At 34.3% G+C, this 24,954-nt stretch overlaps 1 protein-coding gene across 2 annotated transcripts; it reads left to right on the forward strand.

The window, feature by feature from the left end:
* The first annotated feature begins 262 nt into the window (after positions 1–262).
* On the forward strand, positions 263–22,589 carry LOC111044333 (adiponectin receptor protein). 2 transcript variants are annotated; one of them, XM_022329446.2, is made up of 8 exons: positions 263–485; positions 8,271–8,406; positions 11,550–11,654; positions 12,918–13,188; positions 14,470–14,650; positions 15,928–16,115; positions 16,856–17,049; positions 20,066–22,589. In XM_022329446.2, the coding sequence occupies exons 2-8, from the start codon at positions 8,272–8,274 to the stop codon at positions 20,195–20,197; spliced, it is 1,206 nt and encodes a 401-aa protein (XP_022185138.2). In that variant the 5' UTR covers positions 263–485; position 8,271; the 3' UTR covers positions 20,198–22,589. The 2 variants fall into 2 exon arrangements, with proteins under 2 accessions (XP_022185138.2, XP_022185137.2); XM_022329445.2 differs by lacking the exon at positions 263–485 and adding an exon at positions 6,423–6,548.
* Positions 22,590–24,954: the final 2,365 nt, after the last annotated feature.

Below are 24,954 nucleotides of genomic sequence, written 5' to 3' on the forward strand. Positions count from 1 at the left end.
GCTAAAATCCATATTTTTGATAACTTTTAAACAGTAGCATGCACAACAAACCTCCCTTACTGAAATTTCAAATTTAGCTTTTCCTTGATTATTGGTTGCTTAATTATTTTAAAATAAGATGTAATGAGATTCAGTTTTCTTTTATAATAATTATTAAATTTTTGATTGTTATTCGATTTTGAATTATTGCCGCCAAACAATTAGTTATCTCAATAGAATGCGCTAGTGTACCAAGAATCAGACAGCAAAACAGCTGAATTTTAGTGCATGCGCACATTGGTCCAAGGATTTTGCCATCTTCCATATCCGTTCTGCTTTACTGCTTTTATGATCAGCTGTTATTCGTATTATAAATCGTTGATTTTGCGAGTTCTGTTTCTGACGTTTTTCATTTCTAATGTCCAGTGAAAACTAATTTATGTCTTAGTTTATTTATGAATAATCTTCCAAATTGCCTGTGGTAGTTTCGGCTGCTGAGTTGACAGGTAAGATAAGACCTCCTTCATTAACTTTTTTCTGACATTGCTAGAACAGCGTACAGGTTAGTGAGATTATTTTTTTGTTTGTTGAAAATTTTGTTGCATAATTTACTGCCACTCATAAATTTTTTCTACTAATTTCACGCACTACTGTGCTTCAGTTCTTGATCCGGCTTCATTTTCTGCATTATCTTGTTGAACTTTAAATCATAACATGCTTTGTTTGAAACGAATGGTCTGCAAGTTGTTGCAATGGTGATGTTGGTCCATTGTCTATGCATTTACCTTGAATTTGAAGATCAACCAAAAAACGTGTATTATTCTACCATAATAAATATAATTACATAATTTTAGTGATCTATGAAAACATAGTTACAATACCAATTTCTCGGTTAGTGCATACACTGTGGACTGTAGAGATTTTTACAGGTCTTATTATTGAATGGTGAGTATCTAAAGGTTAAAGTATTTCTATTATCGTTTAGAAGAGCTTCAAGTTTTATAAATTATAGAGTTTAAGCTGAGCTTTACTACAGTTTCATCATTTAAAAAAATTTATTCTACCTGTAGAACCTTTGTGAGAGCCTTTTGCTGCTGATATAACTTTGACTATCATGAATAGAAAAGTCTTGACATTTTCCTTTCAATAACAAGTTTAATTTTAGTATTGCTTTCAAATGTCAGCTAAGCTATTTTGCTTATTGGTCCAGATTCAAAAAAAAAACTATAATTTTTGTAAAATACGTCATTTATAAAAAGAATTCAAAAAGTTGCACATCTGTAACCTGTGAATTTAGGTACAAATCAGCGGCAAAAACTTGACTAAGTTATGATCAAATTGGATGCACGTTTGCAAAAGCCCGAAAGTCATACGTGCAGATGAGAAACAAAATCTAGAAAAATTCATAGAAACACGTTGTCTCTTGTCTGTTCCTGTCGCCGCATACAATGGATGCAAGTGTGCAAGAAAGCGTGCACACTTGTAATCAGTTTTTGCAACGACAGTAGTGTGCGTGGTCACGCGTGCACTTGTGCAAACGTACATCCAATGTACATCATCCCTACATGTACAGTATTGCACGTTGATTGTCTTTTATCCTTATTAGCATTTACTCATTAAGTTCAGTAATGAGTAGTTCAATCTTCGGAGTTGCTTAATTTGAATTACTTTAAGAAGAATACAACATATTTATTGTTCTTTTGATAGGCGGATTCCCACATATCAGTATTACAGATATTTTGATAATTGTTGAAATTTATGTATTTATTGTTGATGTAATCAATTGTGCTTCTGTGATAATTATTTTTTTCCAATGCTCTGTTTTGATAATAAATTGTTGAAATTTATGTATTTATTGTTGATGTTCGTGTGCAACTCTTTGTATAGGGCATGGCCCTCATGACAAATAAAGATTTGTATTCTAAATAAAATATCAGTATTACTGAACGTGTCCGGCACAATCAGTACATTATTCCCTTAAGCTCTAATGAGACTGTTCATACTTGCTCGGCGTGCTTAGTGGGAATAGTTCTAGTAAAACTCATGGAATTTATATATTTGCTGTGTCGGTCACTGACTCTGATACTGATATGTGGGAACCAGTCTTAATATTGTATCAAGCTCTCATACTCCATGAATGGCTAGCTCGTTATTTAGGCTACACTATATTTAATTGAAAACTTTATTATCTTCATATTTTTTGTGTATTAGCTTAATAATGTTTAATAGCTTTCAGTGTATAAATGCAGCTGTTTATAACTATTTATGATATATTGCAATAAAGCTATTCTATTCAATTTAATAGAAATATTTTGTTTTAAAAATTCTTAATCCTCTTATATGAAAAAATCAATGATTTCTGTTGTCATTCAACTCAAGGTGGGAGCTTTTTTGTTGGCACTATTTGTATAGAACGTATTGTAGCCGATAGAGCTTTAGTGTCGTTTCTAACAAAAAAATCCATTCAAGAGAAAATCAATCGAGAAGCACAATAAAATGATTCAAGGATTCTATGTTGGGGTTTCAGAATTATCAGTGTTGTAAGGTTTACATCTTTTATTCAGTATGTACATATGGCTAGAAATTATTATAGTCTAATCATCCAATAATAAGGGTTAAATAAATAATTTAAACCCAATCCAGTTATTAAATATTTATCTGGAGAGAACTCTTTTGAAATGAAAATTTAGTTAAATTGTTAGGAATGGGCTCTTGATCTTGAATAGAAATAATGTTTAAAAATGAAAATAGTACAGGTTGAGTATTTCAACATCTTTAAAAATACTTAAATGTCCTGTAAGTACTGTACTTCCGTTTCTTTCCAATTCAGAAAGAAAGGGAAGTATTGTGATGAGAAATTTACAGGACATTCAAGAACTCATAAAAATGTAATGTGAAGTGATAAGCTGTTCTTTCCATGTTTCCATACAAAATAGTTCTTCCTCCTACTATAACTCCTCCCTTTGTTCAAGTAATTAATTTTTTATTCTTAGTTGTAGATAACCATAGAAAAAAAGAGTGCTAAATCCATATTAGAAGTTAGAATTCAACCCAAGACAGGCGATTTAGGTAATTATTAAAAATGCGGTTTCATCAAAAATTGATAATTTAGTATATAATACATTCCACATTTTTCTTAGATTGAGGAAAATAAAGCCTAACATTTATTTGAACCAGGCTATGTGTTTGCTATATAAATTAAGATATTAGAAGATAATAGTTGGGACTGAATACCTATTGTGCCTTTTCGATCATTACATTTTTGTTTGGATTGATAAATAGTTGCATTTGACATCAATCTATATTGGAAAGTCGCAGCATTAGGCTTTCTAGGTTGAGAATTACGATTCTCTAGTGCGGCTACTGAATTGTAAATAGTGGGCATTTTCTGTTTACCGGGCTAATTGCCAATTTGCTTTCGTGCAAAATACAGTCCAACTTGTCAACCTTGACAAAAATAATTTCTTGTACCATGCAAAAGTTGATATTCAATATAAAATTTGTAAATTTCCAGCTTGGAAAAGTGCAGAGTTTTTAATTGAGTTTGCCCTCACATTAGCGGCGTATAAGAGTATTGTCTAATTTTTTAATCGTTAGTCTCTTATTTTTGACCCATAACTTAACTGTTACGTTTTGCTTTGGCCAATCATATTTTTATTCGATCTTATTAGCTTTGGGTGATGATCTTTGATTATTTAAAACTTAGTAATGGAATCTCGAAACTTTAACTAGTCATTAATTAAATAATGCACCTACATTACTTGTACATAACTGCATAACATAATGTTTTTAAATTTTAAGTTTTATTATCGTATTACCATCTCATACAGGTTTAGTACCTCGAAATTGACTCAGACTTTTTCTACAATATTGTAAAATACTGAAAGTTATAACAGATGCTCTTCTCGTAAACTTTTGTTATCTAAACATTTATCTCAGGGTCACGGGACACATAGATCACACTCAAATGTAGTTCCGTGCTTATTCTAGAGAAATGGAAGCTAATTGATAACAGAAATTGGATGATGAGCTAAAAGAGTCTTTACAAACAAGTTTTAGAAAAAAATAAAATCAATTTGACAATGTAATGACTACAGCCTTTATTTTTTATAACCATACTTTGAAGCCATATTTTTTTAAACAACATTTAAAAAATTAAAAAAAAAAATCAACAACGTAAGCTCGTCATGTAGATTTAGATCTACTGTAGGTATTAAACAGTTCCGTATATATTAATAATAAAATTTGACTAGTTCTTTGAGAAAAACATTGCTGTCATTAAAACAATACAAACGATAAACATCAACATCTACGGTATTACCAAATAAGTCCATGCTTCTTGTCGTTAAGATTGAAAGAGAAAAGTTCTTTGTTTTTGGAGACTTCCCAAACTTAGGAACTCACTGCCAGCCTATGTAGTGATTAGGCTGAACAATGTTTGATAACTTGTGACGTAGGTACTATTTAGCTGACCTGTCGTAAGACTTTTCGAACCAGAAGGAAACAGGTTTAACGAAACAGGATTTCGTTTTTAATCCTGCGAGGAGGATACGCGGAACTTTAATTATTTATTTGCGGTCTGGCAAACTCACAGATAAGTAGGCCTACATATACATTCATTCGCCGTATTTAGAGATGAATGTTGTGTAATATATATGTTGTAGACAGAAAAAATAAAAAGCAAAGTGGTGATAGGGTTTGGCCTTATTCATTTCATTTGACTAATAACTTTATTTTTGACAATTAAATGTCTACAGCCTTTATTGTTCATAACCATAATTTGAAGCCATATTTTTTCAAACAACATTTGTAAAAGATTAAAAAAAAATACAACAACGTAAGTTCGTCATGTCGATTCTGATCTACTGTAGGTATTGAACAGTTCTGCATACAGTCTCTTATTCTTATGTTTGCAAAAACTTAATTTTTTATATCTTGGTTTTATTGCAACTTTTGGCTATTTTGTTTTGAAATTCTCACTCTTTTTCAATGTTTCTTTATCATTAAAAAATACATTAGGTCATAACTATTTTTATGGTTATTTCACTGTAAATTCTGTCTAATTCTTTATAGTTTATAAATCTGTTCATATGTAAATTCGATTATTCTTTTATTATAGATTAATGCATTCTTGTATCTGTACTATGTGTGTACTAATCGATTCGCTACACTTTATAATTAACTTATGCTCTCTTGTCTGTTCTGCACTCTTTTAGTTCGATTCTCAGGTAGTGTGTTGGTATGTATGATAAAATAATTTACAAAATTATTAAACCCATTATGTAGGGTACCGTAATCAATTTGATGTGAGTGCATTCCATGGAAGTATACACTTTAATGAACCATGTTGATTGGACCTAAAATACCTTGAATATAAATAATAATTGTAGGTGCAAGATCGCTATTGCTCTTACAATTTATATCTACCATGAAAAAGTTATCACTATACAATGCTTCGTTGTAGGTGGCTCGTTTATACCATAATGTTGAAATCCCATTAAACATGAGTTATCAAAGTAATGCTGAACTCAATTAAAGTTTAATACTATTTATTAAAACAATTGAACTGTAGTAAACTATGCCAATTTGGTTCAGCTCTGATGAAGACTGTTATCAACATGATATTAGAATACTTTCATCTTTGAATGTTATTTCTTGACCTTTCAACAAAAAACTGTACTGTTTAACTTGTTTAAATTTTCTACTATTGATTTCGCGAAGGAAGATTTATCATGCTATACGTTTATAGTACAGAGTACCAAAGCGATATGTAGCCTGGTATAGCGTACTACTTTGAAGGTCATCCATTAAGGGGAATAATAATCAAATCTCAAACCAATCTCAAACCTCTTTATTTAAACCAAAGCATCACTGCTTTATTTGAGCAGTGAAACTGTATAAGAAACTGAAACTGAATAATATCTTATTCCAGTAACCACCTGATCCCCATGAATATGTGAAAAAACTATTTCTCATGAATATGGTATGTTTTTCTTCTGACACAAGGATTTTTTTATTTATATTACTGAATGGAGCTGTGAGATTGATGAATGGGTTAACGATTTCCTCTGATGGCGGACCCTCAATTTGATATACTGTACAGTATAGCCTGTAATAATCTGCCAAAATATGTTATGCCTCGCTCCGCCACTCTGTGGTTGCTAGCAAATTGAACACAGTATTTCAATAATAAATTATTATTCTCTTTCTCAGTCACACTTAATCAATGACTATCTTGAACTCTTCACGCTCTCTATCTTGAACGGTTGTCTTGATTGATGATAAATCTACAATTGATCTCATTAAAACGTTTGTTTTATTGATTTTTTCAACTATCGATCAACGTCATTAACTCTGTCAGTGTCTCTTTATACTTTGACCCTAGATTGTTGAATTATTGTACTGTTGGTAACATGAATTAATTTGAGTGATTTTTGTATGTTTGGAAAACAAAAGGTTAGTCTACATAATTCTGTCTCTATCTTGCACACGAAGAACATCTTTCTTCGTCTTCTCCTATAAGAGACTGAGTATCAAGTGAATTTACTTGAACTATACATGGATGAGAGGTGAGATTTATTGAAATTTGATGATTTCCGTGTAAATGGTGGATGCTTGTCAGTGGTGATTTTTTAATCCAAAAATTTTCGGGTGTTTGTGAATCATTTATGTTTAATTTCAGTGTTATTATTTGAAAATTCCAAGGAAAATTTTTCTCTTTCAAACTGAGATTCTTGTATATTATGCGTATCAATAACTAGTTAAATTTCATCATTCATATCAGAAATGAAAAATAGCAGTAATATTTTGTATTTGAAGTAAAATATGAACCCCTTTTTGAATATAATTATTTTAAAAATTATAAAAAATGAGGCTTAATTACTTTTCAGGTGTGTGTGGTTTTAATTTTTTGCTAGATCACTCTTTAATTTGATATACGTATATAAAAATCTTATAAAATAGTCAATTATGATGTCATTATATTTGAAAGAATATTATTCAAAACAGGCGCCCTAACTCCGCCTAATAAAGATTTTTTCATTATTCCAGTATAATTATTCTCAAGCAGTTTAAGCCAACTTACAGAATATTATTTTAGTGAAGCATTTTTACTGTTACATTCCAATTGTCTCAAGTCGTCTATCAGTGTCTCAAATACATGAAAATAAGTCTATATTTCAGTATGTTACACTTCTAGATCAATAATTGATTTTTATATAATAAATACTTTCTTCAAAGAGTGATTATGAGGATATTTTCTTATATTGAATGAGATGCCCACCTGAGCTTATTCTTGTGTGTGGGTAATGGGATAAGATGCCAAACGTTCATGCCTACCGGCGGGATTCGAACCCAAGACCAGGTAGCGCCAGCAGGCTGAAGGGTGCAATGTCATTCTCGTCTTGGCTAACCTGGCCGACAATCATATCCCGACCGGATATTATATCTATTTATCTCAATTAAACTTTAACTCCCTATAATAATCTACCGCCAATATTAATAGTTCAATTGATAAATTATTGCCATCATTGGCAATACTCATTGATAAACATTATAATATATTATTTCTCACTCCTATGAATGGCAAACTGAAGCGATAAATCTAGATAGTAAAGTTACTGTACGATATACGATTTTAATTTTCGGACTGTTTTGTTACTCGTCGCCAGCACACAAACCAATAAGGTTTTACTGGTAACGCAGATCAATTTTAAGAAATTTAATCATTATTTTTCATATTCTTTCAAGTGATTTTTTAAAAATATATTGTGTATAATTTTGAGGCAATAAAATGAATTTGAATTTGAGTTCACTTATATTGAGTCCCTCATTGAACCTTTTTAGGTAATTTAGAGAAAACATAGGTAAAATACTTTCTCTATTAATATTCTATGATATTAGTTACTTGATGATATCTTGATTAATTTCTATGTTATTTTTGAAGAAGTGTAGAAGGATATTATATCAATTAATCTTACATTTCTCTATCACTCAATAATATTAGTTAGATTGCGATTAATTATTGTTATGTTGTTGACTGTTTTGCAGAATCATTATGAGGATATTAAATATCCAAACAGATTATCTCAATAAGTTTTTCGTAACCTTCAGTAGGTTTGACGTCTAGTGAGACCGGACTCCCCAATATCTTTTAACAACTTTACAGTTGGAGAATAATAACTTTGTAAACCTGTAAAATATACCTCATATTGAGAGGCTTTTGTCCGAATTCAAATGTAGATAAAGCTTTATTATTATAGCATTGAATGATATAAGTTGTTTGTTTGCAGGATGAGTGACTATGAGGATGCGATCGAGGTGTACGACGACTCTGGCTCGGTTGGACTGCGCAGGCGCAAAGAGCCACTGTGGGATGCTGACCGGTCGTCGCTCGGGTCCGATGTGCCCGGATTGCATGAAGTCAAGGTAACCTATACTCACATTCACATTATTTATTTATTTGAAAGCATACATACAGGTTTGGAAACAACAGGTTTTAACAGCCCAAAACCGTTTCCGATTCAGAAACGCTGACTTCAATAAAGAAAAAATCATGTTTTTGGACTCAGGGGATCTTGAAACGTATTGAAAACTTGAAATTAGGGTACCTTAATTTTTTTGGAAAGAAATACTTTCCTTACCTATTATAATGAGGGAAAGGAAAGTAAAAATAGAACTACAATACATTGTAAGAATGAAATACAGTAGAATAGAATATGACATTTTAATATGAATTATTCTAAATTGTTATAAAAACAGCGCCTGACTTATTTCAATATGAATAATTTTAAATTGTTCGTTCGTTCGTGCGTGTCAGGTGATAGGTGATTAAATGCCTAAATTAAAATAAAAATCCACTGTTTTAACAGCTTCGTCATTAAATTCAAAGAGGTCTTGTCGAGTGCATGCTGGTGCAAGACAACATTTCAGGAGGTGGTCATCTGACTGGATATCGCCACAGTCGCAGTACGGGACCTCTATCTGCCTCCAAGTTGTGCGATTTTCTTTTGTGCAGGTACACTCTGCTCTGAGGCGTTTCAGAGTTTTCCATTTGCCATATGACAGCTCTGCTCCTGTTGGAAGTTGCTCCCTCAACACCAAGTCGAGGAGCCCAGCTCCTGTGTCTCTGTCAGAAAGCTGCGTCGGGACTTGCAGGTGATTTGCAGAGGTGTGGCCGAACATTGGGTGTCTGTTGTCGTTAACCTGTCGAGTACGCTCAGTCCTACCAACTATTCCACTTCGGATTGATGGAGGGGCTATCCCACTGAGTTGATACAGGTAGTGAGTTCTCGTTGGTTTCAGACAACCTGTCACAATTCTGCAGCTTTCATTGAGGGCTACATCTACCTTCTTAGAGTGGGCTGATCGGCTCCACACAGGACAGGCATATTCCGCAGTGGAGAAACTCCAATCCAGTCATTGTACAGTTGCTGGAGTTCGTTGGAGAATCCTGGAATATATTGTTGTCTACAGCCCCGTGGTATGCTGCTATAAGATGTAGTTTTTAGCAGATTCAAAAACTCTCCGTAGTCTGCTGGATGTGGCTGAAGATTTACTACTCCGGTTTCCATCTGGGTTGTAAAGGAGTTCCAATTTGCTTTTTAAAGTTGAATCTCCTTTTCAGAGGGATCTTTCTCACCCTGATTGATGGAACCACCTCCAGTATAAGAGGCCTGTGTTGGGAATAGTATCCAGGATATGCTTGTCACATGAAACTCTAAATTTCTCTGTAATGAAAATATTGTCTGGGTTAGTACCTGACTTCCACCTTTTGCTATTGAAGGATGCGCTCTGCTTAGGGTCAAACAGAAGGGAGAGACCATTATTCATTGCCCATTGTTCCACTCTTTCTCCATCTGGGTTTGTCGTAGGGTAACCCCATTTCTCACTGTGACTATTGAAATCGCCCACTACAATTTTGCACTCCTTCTTGTTGAAGTTTGGGGTGCTGCAGAAATCAAAGTCAACTCCTGGAGGTTTATAAACTGATGTGACTGTGCAGTTAGATAACTCAACCGTAATTATTTCAATGTTATTATTATTCATTGTATAAGAGGACATTACCTTCAGGTTATCTCTGACGAAGATGCAGCTGCCGTATTGCCTGTGGGGGATCTCCGAAACCAGTTCCATCCCATGTATTTTGGGTCTGCTTTGAGCATCAGTTCTATGTGTCTCTTGAATGCACAGCACATCACATCGACGTGTCTTGCAAATATTACCAAGTATTTCTTCCTTTATACTAGATAAGCCCTCAATATTAATTGAGATTGTCACGAGAGGAGGCCCTGAAAAGGGCCGTTTTGAGGCATTTCTATTTATATCACCTGTATTGGCTGCAATCTGTTCTCCAACTGCCAAGTTAAATCTTTGGTGAAACTCTTTGAGAGCGCAAAGAGTATTATCCATTTTCGAAATCGTTTGTATCGTTTGCAGTTGGTCCAGGGGCACCATATGGAGGAACAGCCTTACCCCCAAATTGTAATTGTTGTAAAGACAGCATCTGATCAAAAATCATTATTTTAGGAAAGCACCTTTTCTATAAAGAAAAGAAGATTGGTTTACTATGCTTGTATGTCATTGGACAAAGCAGATAGCTCTATATTTTTATCCTTCTCCAATTCTGCACCTTTGCCAAATTGTTATTGACAATTATGAAAACTTATAAAAATTGAGAAATTAATATTTAAAGTATATTGAAAAATACATCAATGACAAATGATTGGAGATGAAAAAACAGACTCAACCTATAATACTGTATTTCATTCCCAGAGTTTTGAATAAAAATTAGTCTAATGAAGGTTTATGTTTTGTCAGCACTTTCAAATACTTTTGATCATTATTAGCAAGAATCAACAATTAATACTAGATCAGATTCACCGGGATATTTTAAATCACAGCCATCTACTATCGAAGGTAATGGAAAAGGATAAGTGATAACAATGCCTTTCTATCACCTCCACTGGCTTCAACACGTGAATCTCAGTATAGGATTATCATTTTTGTTCGGCACCGTAACATTCAACCTTACCTTGTTAAGCCCAACGTTCACTTTTCTTACAAATACTTGATGTTAGGAGGCGTGCTTTGGAGATCATTTTTCTATTCTATTGTATTTCCAATCTTTCCATTCTATTTAATCCAGTATATGTTAAGAGTGACTCCAATGGATGAATCTCCAATCATTATCAAACTCTACATTGAAACATTTTAATTATTATAGAACATTCTTGTAATTTATCTTGAAAGAGTTATGATCATAGAAGTATTGCCAAATGCCTTTGTAGATCACACGCTAACAAGGCAAAACGGTTGTCTCTCATATTGTGAGTTTGAATATTTCCACTGCTAAGTTACAATTTGTGTTTGAACCAATTAGTAGAAATATGAGTGGCTCTTCAACACCATAGATTGTGAGTGTTTTCTACCCCATAATGTGAATTATCAACGACTTTTCAAAATAACTTTATTCTCACATTGAAGTTGAATGATATTAGTGCTCATTTTCAATTTCAGTTATCTGTTGAGTGATGATATTTGTGCTTAATTTCTACTTAATTTGTTTGAAGGAACTGCTGGAGAGAGATGACACAAGCGAAGTGGCCGAGGAGGAGACGAACACGGGAAGACCACTGCCCAGCACACCTGTCGATCCCAGTCTCATTGAAACTGAGGTTCGTTTTATTGTTCCTTCAGAAATAAATCTTCAGCTATTCTGTCTTCAAAATAAATCTTGTTATTTTGTCTTGATTTTTACTGAGAATGTTGCCTACATAAGCCTTGAGTGGGTAAGCCTTGAGATGGTACCCAATCATCGCTCTCATTGCCCACCGTAATGATGAGTGGACATACTGGTTTATGGTGTTTCCGAATCATCGGGAAGATGACATAACACTGTATGTTAGTAGAACTTGCCTCATGCAGACGGTTCCAACATGAGAACCAATAACGTGGAGTATATAAATCCGTGCGTTGACAATTTCTCAAGTTGAATAATTTATTCCATTAATCACTGTGGACCATGATATACTATCGATGTCAGCTTTGTGTTGATACGAGAAATTGAAGAAAATCACTATAATTGTTTTTCTGATACTGATCTACCGATGAATCTATTGAACACTTTAATCTTTGTTTTCATGACAACAGTAGAGAAAACAAATTATTCCAGGTATATTAACATTATTTGACTGTGTTTTTGTTTTGACAAGTTCTTTGTATCATGGCAGATTTATTGTAATTCACAATTGATCAGTTAAACAAGAACACTTCACCACCATGGTATCAAATCATATCAAAGCTATTTACCAAAAGGAACATTTTTTTAAATTCAATAAATGGATAATATAAAAAAGAGCATACAAGCTAATTCAATTACGCTCTTAATCCATTCATATTAAATGGTAAATAATGTTGTTTATAACAAATGGTAATCATTGCTCAATGATTCAATAATTGATTCTAACCAGAAAATATATAAAATACATTAGGCTGTGTCAGAAATGCTATTAGATAACAAATACAATCACTAATAGCAAAATAAATATAAAATGTTAATACGAAACATGCAATGCAACATCAAATTGAAGCAGACATAAATTCAAAACTTTTCTGGAAATAATGATAATACTGATTGTATGGCTAATGGGTACATGGCTAAACTGGTTGGTATTGATGTTGATACAGCATTACAACACCTTGCTCTGAAATAGCTACTTAGGACCCATTAGGCTATCAAATTTTCTATAAAAGATTTTTACCAGTTTTATAAAAGATTTCATTCACAATAAATTAAGACTATCAAATATTTTATAAAAGATAAAAATCTATTACACCATCAAATATAATTGATCAATGACATAATTTGATGATGTAATGGATGAATGTTGATCAATATTGGCATATAATAGATTGTCATTTGATAATGTAATGTGTAGGTAGCAGACGCGATCAAGTCGGGCGTGCTCGAGAACGAGTTGGACCTGGGCCACCTGGCGCACTCAGCGGCCGAACAGGCGGAGGAGTTTGTGCGCCGGGTGTGGGAGGCCTCGTGGAGCGTGTGCCACTTCCGCAACCTGCCACGCTGGCTGCAGGACAACGACTACCTGCACCAGGGCCATCGACCGCCGCTGCCCTCCTTCAGCGCCTGCTTCCGCAGCATTTTCCGCATACACTCAGAGACCGGCAACATATGGACGCATCTATTGGGTCAGCATCCATTCTTATTCAATTTTCAACTCTCAATTACTATGGGAGAAAAATATCATCACACACATCATGACAACACCAGATAACGAAGCCTTGTTATCATAGAGGTTGCTAAGAAGACACACCTTCTCACATTACACACATCTAAAAAACATAATTTCACTAACAATATCGGCGGACCGAGCTCCGCTCAGGAGTTGATAGGTATAGGAATGGAACATTTAAAAGGAAAAAAATTGAAAAATTTTCCTTAACAATTTAGTATTTGCTTGAGAATTACCGGTATGTACTATCCAATAACAACTGTCATATACAGATTGAATGCGAATGGATAGAGAATGGAGGAATAGATGATGAAGATGAATGTAATGAGGGAATATAGAAGTTCTTATGTTCAGTTTTGTCCTATTCCCTCATTACATTCATTTTCGCAATTGCGAATGAATAGATGATGAAGATGAATGTAATGATAATGGAGTGATCCGTGGTCTAGTGGATAGAGTGCTTGCGTAGCAGCATATAGATCCCGGGTTCGAACCCACTCACAACCAAAAGTTTTTTAACCAGTTTCACTCCCGTGTTATCGGATGGGCACGTTAAACTGTCGGTCCCGGCTGAAGTATGACAGTCGTAAGGCCCTTGACGGTTCAAATTATATTTTCAGGCGGTGGGACCTTCCCGCAAGGGACTCCCCACCAACAAAAGCCATACGAATTTATGAATGTAATGAGGTTTCTTCTTCTTCATCCTTTTCTTCTTTCTCTTCTTCTTTTTCTTCTTTATCCTTTTCTTCTTCTTGCTCTTCTCCTTCTCCTTCTTCTACTTCTTCTCCCTCTTCTCCTTCTCATTCTAAGCTGAGAATATTGTAACGTTTTACATGTGATCAGCTGATTGAAATAGATTGTATTTGCCGGGCCATACAGCTGAAATAATAACATCTCACTTTTATTAGTAGTTTTGCATCAGCTGTTCCTGGAAGGGTAGATTTCTCCTTTTCATGTCCTTCAGCGAGTTTTCCCAGGAATGAGACCTTGTGCAATCGAATTTTTATATCAAAAACCTCCTATATTGCAAATTTCTTCAAAATCGTTAGATCCGTTTCGTTTGGGCCTAACTATCGGATTGAGTTATCATTGAAAATTGGAAAACAAACACCCTATACCATGGTATATCTTATTATGCTATGTTTACTCGATGGTTATTGTTATTGATATTGATATTCAAACTATTTATCATCACTCTGTGTCGGTAAATATGTTTTGTTTGGTGTGTGATTGGCAGGGTGTGTGGCGTTCATCGGCGTGGCCATTTACTTCCTGTCGCGGCCTTCAGAGGAGGTGAAGCTGCAGGAGAAGCTGGTGTTTGCGGCCTACTTTGCCGGTGCCATTGTCTGCCTCGGCCTCTCCTTCGCCTTCCACACCGTGCACTGTCACTCCGAGAACGTCGGCAAAATATTCAGCAAGTTAGTGCTTCTCCATTCATTCCTCTATTGGCAACACGCATCTTATTGCCCATAACTGCTCTCAATTTAGTCGGCAAAATATTCATAAAGTCAGTGATTCTTCATTCATTGACAACATGCATCATATGGATTCAATCCATTTAAAAATGAAATTCCGTTCAAACTGGCATTGTGCAAAATGGCACTAAATGAATGAAACTTACTATTGATTTAATCCAGTTCAAGCTGAGATTCCGTTAAAACTGGCATTGTTCTAACGACCCTAAGAGTGGTAAATGCCAGTGTCTCTACGACAAATAGTTTTTGTATTGTTTCTTCTACTTTGTTTGGGCAAAAGAAAGGAGACGGGGCCGCGCTACCTGTGCATTGGGCTATTGTTCCAAAAAGGTGCATCCTCTAACTCTCGACTAGCATACTTTATTGTCCTCTGATTCCGCTTCATTACTCTCATTAGTGGCCCCGTGTGCTTTCTTGAAGGCAATTCTAGCTGGTAGCTGGTAGCACCAACTTAATTATTACTTTGCACCTTACATCTGTTACTTGTATTTTCTGCAATTATTGAATGTAAATCAGTGATCAAGTACTTGTAATTATTGTATTATTCCCAATTGTTCATTTGATGATATTCAACTTTCTCACAAGCTGTATATAGACTAACTTGTGTTTCATACAATTCAATACTCATTGAACGTACGATTTTTTGGCGTCCTTTCAAATTCTATTAGATTGAACACAACTTGGCAAACATAATATGATGTGTATCATGTGTTTGTCAAGTCCCATTCAATCTCGTAGAATTTATAAAGACGACTAACAAATGTACGTCCAAAAATCGATGTGGGCTTTACACAGCACGTACGTTCGACTAAATTTGTACTTGTTATCGATAGTAATGCGTGTATTAATCCAATCACTGTATGCTACCACTGGTTTACAGCTGAAAGTGACTTTAAGTAACCGCACTGGTCCTCCAATTTATTGCTCGGAGTGGACCTTAACAATAGACGACGAAAATGTCGAAATTCAATAACAGTAGGTGACCACTGAAGGGTCTGTAGAACTTCTACCTGTCCATCCATTGTTTTCGGCGGCCCCGTCTCATTTCTTTAACCCCTTTGTTTATTCACACAAAACTCAAGCGTAAATGCTCATGGCATCATAGTCAGTTGCAGGTTGAGTTAGAACTGTGTTGAGTTAGAACGTATTGTGGTTTTATTTATTATAAATATTAATTTTGCATTATTAGTGTATAAATTGAGCTTTTTTGTTGCCTGCAGATTGGACTACTGTGGCATAGCCCTGCTGATCACAGGTTCGTTTGTGCCGTGGCTGTACTACGGCTTCTACTGCCACTTCCAATCGAAGGTCATCTACCTGTCAGCTGTCATCACGCTAGGCATCTCGGCCATGGTTGTCTCGCTGTGGGACCGCTTTGCCGAACCCAGTCTTAGGCCTTTGAGGGCGGGTCAGTGTGCTCTCTTACAATATTTGAAAATATGAAATAATTAGCCTAAATATGTTTTAAATTTGTTTTATGTTTTCGAGTATCAACCTAACCAAATTTGAAATTGATATTTTTTCCGATTTGCAGATTTGAAATTTCCACCCACAGTGTAATGGCAAGGTGGAACAAATGATATGGTGTAAATATAAATGTGGACTATTCATGACCTAATTTAGAAAATGAGAGAAGTTTTGGGCGATTGCCTGTTTCTTTTCAAATATTGTATTTGTTTGCTTCACCCAATAAGTCAATTTGAACAAATATTCACATCTTGATGTAGATTCGTCCTCAATTTATTGACACCATGAAAGTGAAAACAGCACACAAGGACTGCCCTTTTTCAAAGGTGATCCACTCCAGTTTGTGAGAAATTAGGTTTCTCCAAGTAAAACTGCTAGATATGATCCAGTTTGTTTTTTAAACTATTTCATCAAGTTCACCTCTTCAAATTCTCATGTGGAGTTTGAAGTTTAGGGAAGTATAAGAGAGGGCCGGCTGCGCCCTAACTTCACTCAATTAAATTCCTGAATACCTAAATTCAATTCAATTCACAATTACCCCTAACTTGATTCTATTAATTCAATTCTATTTTTGAATCCTCTTGTAACCATTTCAATCTGACTTGATTCTGTTTACGTGTAGCTTTAATTTGATTGTATGCGACACATTTAGTGAGTGTTATGTTTGCGTTTGGGTTGCAGCGGTGTTTGCGGTGTTTGGACTGAGCGGGGTGGTGCCGGCGGTGCACTATGCGCTGACCGAAGGCTGGCTGAACGCCGTGACGCAGGCCTCACTCGGCTGGCTGGTGCTCATGGGCTGCCTCTACATCATTGGCGCCATCTTCTATGCACTCCGGGTGCCCGAGCGATTCTTTCCCGGAAAATGTGATATTTGGGTCAGTTACTATAGTACTAGATATTTTGTCATATATTTGGGTCAGTTTACTACTCTACTCTCTACTACTACTTACTCTTCTACATTTGTCTTGAATTTTCATTGATCCTATCTCCTATGTATGCATGTTCAATATATTATTAATGGTCGCTTTCTCCAAAAAGGTTAAAATAAAAAAATCTGGTGTGGCGCACTCACACAACTTTCCTTGCCGTTATGAAAATTGATCACCTGACGCTAGTGTTCCCGCGCATCTCAAGTCTACTATTCAAATATTTGAGCCAGCTGGTGACAGGGCAATAACGCTGGAGACACACATAAGGTCTGCTATCATCATAGTGAATGATTTAATAGAATCAACAATAATTTGCAATTGAATAATCACATTTTCTCGAATTTAAAGCTTATTTTCAATTTTAGGTGAAAATGTTACTGAACATTAATTGTAGAGATTTTCATGCTCAATCTACTCCACTTGATTTTTTTTTGTTTCAATTGTATCTGAAGCCTGATAATTGGGAATCTATCTGCATTGATGGGGCGGAGCTCCTGAAATTTTTACAGATATGAGACTTGTGGCAGTTGTGGCAGTTTTAGGTATGAATTTGATCAAAATCGTTGAAGCCGTTTCCTAGAAAATCACGAAAAACCCTGTTTTTGACAACATTTTCGCCATTTTAGCCGCCATCTTGAATTGCATTTGATCGAAATTGTTCGTGTCGGATCCTTATAGTGAAAGGACCTTAAGCTCCAAATTTCAAGTCATTCCGTTAATTGGGAGATGAGATATCGTGTACACAAACGCACATACACACACACACATACAGACCAATACCCAAAAACCAGTTTTTTGGACTCAGGGGACCTTGAAATGTATAGAAATTAAGAAGTTGGGGTACCTTAATTTTTTTCGGAAAGCAATACTTTCCTTACCTATGGTAATAGGGCAAGGAAAGTAACTAGTTTGAACGATCAGCTGACTCAATTGAAGCCGCATTATAGTAAATGCAACCATACATTGATTAAACGGGTTCAAGGCCGGTTGCAGACGAACCACTATCGCATGTGAGATGTGGCACCGACATACCACAGAACAATACGACTAACGCAGAGAGACTTTCATACTACATTTGAGAAAACGCATATTAGTGCAACAGTTTACAGATGTTTGTATCATACTCGGCTTTTTTATCAGATGTTTTTATCATACAGCTGTTTTCAAAGTCACAGCGACTGCGATTGTGGTACAAAAGCTAGGGGAAGCGTCGTGCTCAAACCAGTGGTACCACAATCGCAACGAAAATAATCGCATACTACAACGCGCAATGCCATTTGGAAGTATCTGTGCCACTGCCATGCCAGCCAATGTATTCCATATGAAAAATAATCACTCCCACATCGCACATGCGATAGTGGTTCGTCTGCAACCAACCGGCCTAATACTTGATCCAACTTTGGAAAAAAACGAGACTTAGGCCCAAATTAATTAAAAACGAAAACTAGGTTTGAGCGGCAATTGGTTCTAAGTAAGATGATTTTGAATTGGTTTTGTAATATAATTTTTTGTTTATTTATAATCAACTGGCGCTCAAACCTAGTTTTCGTTTTTGGTGAATTTGTGCCTAAATTTAATTACTAAGAATATTTAGTACCCTCACATTATTTTGTTTCAGACATGTCTAGTTTCGGGTATCTATCCCATTATGAAGCGTCAAAAGTACTTGAACGAAATATATTATTAAATATACAATCAAAACTGTTCCAACATTTTCCTTATTTAATATTCTTTCATTTGTTTCTAATGTTATTTATTTATTCAATAGATTCCCTAAATTCGTCCTGAACTAACGTACTTATCAACTAGAAATTTCGAACAAAGAATCTGATACACCATTTTATTATTATATAGTTATCATTCTTCTTCTTTTGGTTCCTTCTCCTATTGGATGTTGGAAATCATGACAGCGATTCTCACTTCATTAATATTGCAGCCCGGAAAAGTTCTATGAGTTGCAGCCATACCAATCCTTCAAATTACATAGCAGCCAGGACAGTCTTCTACGTCCTACACTTCTCTTTCCCATGATCTTCCCCGCATGATAAGCCTCAACAGTTCTTACTTCTCACCCCTCATGTCCTAAATATTCTAATAATTAGAATAAATTGAATTATATCTTTTTCTTGTTGAAATGACTTCACATTTCTTTTGTTATCAGTGAGAGTACATTTCTATTATTGTCACCTTTGCCGTCCATGTATTCTGCTTATCCTTCTGTAACACCACATTTCAAATGCCTCGATGCTTTTGAGGATTGACTTTTTGAAGTCTATGCTTCCTTGCCATAGAGTAACGTGGAGAAGACATAACACCGCAACATGCGTATTCTAAGTTAGTCAAGCAAGTCTATAATATAGACCGGTGTTATCTCGGCTACACAAAAAAATTATCATTTTAATGAACACCTGTCTTGCTATGTCCACTCGTCCTTTAATCTCTCTAGTTTGATCGTTCATTTCATCAATCCATGCTCAATTATTATTTATTAATTTACTCCAATCTGAATTGGAACTATATTCTTGATCATAAACAAGATCCTAGAACCTAGACTATGATAGAAGTGTCGTTTTCCTCAACAACTCATGTTAGCTGATAAAACACTGACTCCTGAATTGGAGGTTCTGGGTTTGGCAAGAGTTTTTCTTGTGAATATTCAAATTTAAAGAGGATTATTCATGTTATTTTTACAAAATAGTCTTTTTTCAATATGAATTGACAATTTGTAGATTTTAAACTAATTTTCAGCTACTTTATAATTTCTCGCCCACTAATCCTAAATATCTCAATGTAAATAGTTAATTTAAATAATCCTAAATATTTCAATGTAAATAGTTAATGTAATTCAGAATCACCCATCATGATGCTATCTACGTTTGTTTCTGGCAGACCGTTGCGGAGGATCGTATCTCACCTGCTCGATCATAGCAATTTAATTGAATTTGTTGTTGTTGTGTTGCAGTTCCAGAGCCACCAGATCTTCCACGTGCTGGTGATAGCGGCGGCGTTTGTGCACTATCACGGCATCACCGAAATGGCCATGTACCGCATGTCGGTCGGCGAGTGTCCGCCCCCCCAGGAGATTGTCCTCTGACATTCGCACATTGCGCATGCGCAGACCCACAACCGGCAGCAACTCGTCGATCAACTCGTTCTCTAGTTGGCTGTCGAGGGGGCACTCTAACCGCCCTCATTCATTTACTTTCCAACAGCCTCCAACATCTTGAGGACTCGAAACTTATTCTGTTGAGCAGCTAAAAATAAATTTAACCAGTTTTCAACCGGTAAATATCATTTTTGACCCAAATATTGTTGCCACTTTCGAAAAGTTTCCAACAACTGTCAACAATTTATTATTGAAATTGAGATCTTGTCGAATTATTCTGTAAGATTAATTCTCAAAACTAATATATCATTGATTTCTAGTGAATAATGTAAATGTAAATTTTAAACTTTATGAATTCGTTTATTTATTTGGATATTTTCAAGAGTATATTTTTTAAAAGTATCGTGGTTATTATTTTTTATAATTAAGTATCAATTATCTTACTAATCAAGTGTTACGGTAGGAATTTCGTTCATGTCCTGCGTTTAATATTACCGGTTTGTATTAATTATCTCTCAATATCCCAATCCACTGAATCACAGTAATTTGAAATTTCTCATTTATTCTAGAAAAATATATTTTTGAAAATGTAAATTAATACGATTATTGCTTCCATCTGGTGAAGTCTTCACTATAAACTATCAGAGTTATTTACATGAAAGCCCTATGTTTTTCCCTTTTATGCTCAAACTTTCGTATAAGTTTAGTTTACAGAACCGATGATTGGTGTTATTTCGTTTGAATACTTACTTAATTTCTAAGATGAAAATTCTGATTGCTTAAAAATCTCTAGTGTAGCTATTTTTAATTAGATATGCTTATATGAAAATTAATGAATAAAATTCAATTTGGTTATCAAACATATTTGATCAAGTTTTGTTGATTCAGTACTGTATAAAGTATGCTGAAATTTACTGAGTCATTAATTAGGAGTTTATGGGAATGCTTTATAAATATTTTGCAGTAGCAACATTTGTTTTATCATGTTATTAAATTATTTCGTTGTACCTTATTTAAGTTTACAATTTTAAAATAATAAACATATTTGTGATATCTATTTGAGTAATAAACGATCTGAAAATTGATGATCATCACATATTTCGTAAGAAATCAGGGTTAATCGTCATTATTTTAGAAATATATTGATCCTTAGGGAAAGTTTGATTTATACCATTCAAAAACACACAACTTTGAACTATTCATTAACATTTTTATAACTTTGAACTGTTAACTATAGAAGCTAATTTCCAGAATTAATATTCCTGATGTTAATTTTTGTGCAATAATTTCTTTCTTGAAAATATTCTTAACCTACCATCCCATACTTATCAGCTAGTTAATTTAAGCTTATATACCGTAATTGCTTTGTTATACGTTTCCTACATAGAGAAGTCCTTTGAAATATAATTAATTCAGATTGAAGCTATCAATCTATTCATTTCCAAAATATAAATATGCTTGCTAGTTTATACCCCAATTAGCTTTAATCACTTGATGATTTTTTTCATAACTTCGATTTAATGAAATGTGCACTATTAATCAATATAATTCTTTTTTGAAATTATAATATGTAATATATCACATGAATTCAATTTCATTTTAAATACTTCTTTGAGTTGAGATTTTTTATAATATCAATAATTGATTTGTTATGCATTTTTCATCTGGTTGTATTATTGGGAATTGAGTAGCGTTGCCTGCGATATTATTAAGGATAATTTGAAAATTATAGATTATATTAATGAATAATCAATTTTCTTTTTTCAATTACGGTCAACCAGTTGAAATTTGTATTTAAAAGACTTGAGAAGGACAGAAGCACACGACTGTCAATTTTGATTTTTACAAAAGGTTTTAGGATAGTGTATTATGTTTGCATTTTTTATAAGTAAGCGCTGATATTTGGATTGAGAATGTGAAGCAATAGAAATTGTTGAAAATAATTATTTCTTAGATAAAATGAGTTGATTCAATCAACCTAAAATTTGCAAATGTATAAGCTATGAAATTGTAAGTACTTTTCTATTCATCTATTTAATTATTTAGCATTACAGAACTTCCAGAAAAGAACAGTGGACAAAATTAATCTTTTACTGCCATTTGTTGGGTTAAAATTGCTGTGTTTTTAGTTGAAGCTTAAAAAATCATTCTGACCAGAGAAAAAACAGTTTACTAGTTCTTGCCTCTTTCTAATTCTACTTTGATATTCTATATAATCTTTGAGGAATGTTATTCAAATGGAAATCATGCCAAAGCTCTACTCTCATATCAGCTTTATCTGTTATTTCATTTTATAATTTTTAATTATGAATATAGCACATTATGATTACGGTTGCTCATTCTGTTTAATTACTTGAAGAGCATAAAAATTACTGTAAAATATATGCACTGTATTATAATATATTGTCTTGGATGAAAGTTTATGCATGGTTAAATGCATTAATTATTATCTAATGAGATATAACTCTTGAAGATGAAGATTAAGATTATAACCGTTATTATAACTCATCGCTGTCCTGTATATTAGTAATATGATATATGATATTGCGATTTTGTCATCATTAGCTTAAATCAGAATATTTACCTTTGAATTTTTCATCTCTTCTTTTATTGTTGCGAACGTACAAACGACCAGTCTTGTGCTTTTGTTTTACCCATTATAATTGTGATATTTAGATAGAAATTCCAAAGATGTTCACATCCTTATTTGTAAATTATCAAGTATCCCAGTATCCGTAATCTACTGTAAGGACCTGTGTACATTTAAATGGAAATAAATATGTATTAGTTTTTATGTAAGTGTTTTGCCCTGTGTCCCTCCCTCATATAGACCTTTTGAATATAGCTGAAATTGTTATCGATTTTGATGAAATATGGAACTTTTATTATGATTTAGCCTTGAAAGAATATCTGTTAACTTCGATCTGTTAGACTGCTGAAAAAAATATGAAAAAGTTTGATGAGATTTATTTAAAAAAAGAACTAGAAAATCTAGTTCTTTGGTGAGAATAAAGTATATTTTGAAACTTGCCGAAAGAAAGAGAGAGAGAGAATGAGTGAGAGAGGGGGGGGGTAATATCTGCAAATGCTGAGACAATCGGTAAGAATATTGTTATAATACACGAACTTATGTTGAAAATTATTTAAATGGCTTGTTGGATCTGGTCTACTTGTAACAAACGTGAACTTTAGTCTCAAAAATCTAAATTATTATATTTTTGGATCAAAATTCAATTTTTAAAAACTATTTCAAGTTCACCTCTCTCTATCTAAGACCTGAGTCTCCACAGTTCTCATCCAGTAAACAGCTAGTAGACAAAAATAAAGACAGATACTATAAAACTAAAACGAGAACTTAACGACAAAGAATTTACAACTACTACTGTATGTCTTGGAACGCAGTGTCTTCCCGTTTCCATTGACATAACTGCGTCTCAGACGCCTCTTGTCTCAAGATCTCTAGTTTATTCATTTTGAAAAATAGTTGGATTAATATTTATCTCACATTTTGCCAAAATGACGCTTAAGTTTTGCTGAAAAAATCTATTAGGTCCATTGTTAGAATCGTAATATGAAATATTTATTGTTTGATGCAAAAACTATACTATATTCAGTAGTCTACTGTTAAGTAAAACTATGATAGTTTAGATAGATGTAACATAACTACCGTATCTGAAACTATAATTGATTTATCTTGAAACCCCTCATTTATAAGGAAAACCTGAAAGTATGAGAGTTTGGAATATAATCAATTGAGTAAATCAGTACGGTAATTTTTTCCCCACCAATTCATGTAATAACAATTATGAAAATTAACTTTTCTAGAATATTTGGAACCAATAATCCAGACCCTTATCATTAAATGTGAACACATTGGCTACTTAAACCTTTCTTCCATAATGTTCACGTGTCACATAGTTTTGTGGTTTAATTCGAGTGATTTAACTTGTTCACCATTCCTCTAAAAAATTAAAACAGTTCATAGATCTTGGTTGAAGGCGAAGAGAGGTGAACTCATCATGTGCAACATGGGTAGGCTATATGGCGGGATAAAGCTACATGCTATCAACCACTCCCTCCCCAACCATAAAACCAAAAAATATTTCATAAAGGCTCTATTGGGAATTTCAACTTGAGGTTATAATTCTTCGACAACAAATTAGAACACTTTTTCTACATTTTGTTTCTTTATTTTACTCTCCAAGTCACACATTGTCAAACATATTTGTTTACAGAGCCCTCTTCCTCTACATGAGCATGATTAGACATACGTCTAGCTGTGAATAGACATCTTGTTAACTAATATTCGTTTTCTACTTTCTTTCTTTTCCTGTCTACCAGTTGGACTCTTCATTCCACTCTCATTTTCCTTACTTCCCTTCTCCACCTCCTCCTTGTTGATGATCTTTCTACTCTGTTCACCTCCTCCCCCCTTCTTCTCTTTCTCTTCCTACTCTTTCTCGAACCCTCTCCCTCTTCATCGTCTTTCTTCTCTCTGCTATCTTCTTCTTCTCATTATTCCTTGTCTTCTTCTTCTTCCTCCTCCTCCTGCACCTCCACCTCCTCTTCCTACTACTCCTCCTCCTCCACCTCCTCCCTCCTCACTCAATTCTCACGTGCTCTTTTTTCCGTCTTCTTCTTCGAATGTCCTCGTCTGCCGATATTCTACCCATCACTCATTATTCATTTTTTCAACTTTTTTCCGATGCCCAGGTTCTATTCTCAACATTTATCTGTCTTTCTTT

Source organism: Nilaparvata lugens, chromosome 6 (assembly GCF_014356525.2).
Source record: "Nilaparvata lugens isolate BPH chromosome 6, ASM1435652v1, whole genome shotgun sequence".
NCBI lineage: Eukaryota > Metazoa > Arthropoda > Insecta > Hemiptera > Delphacidae > Nilaparvata > Nilaparvata lugens.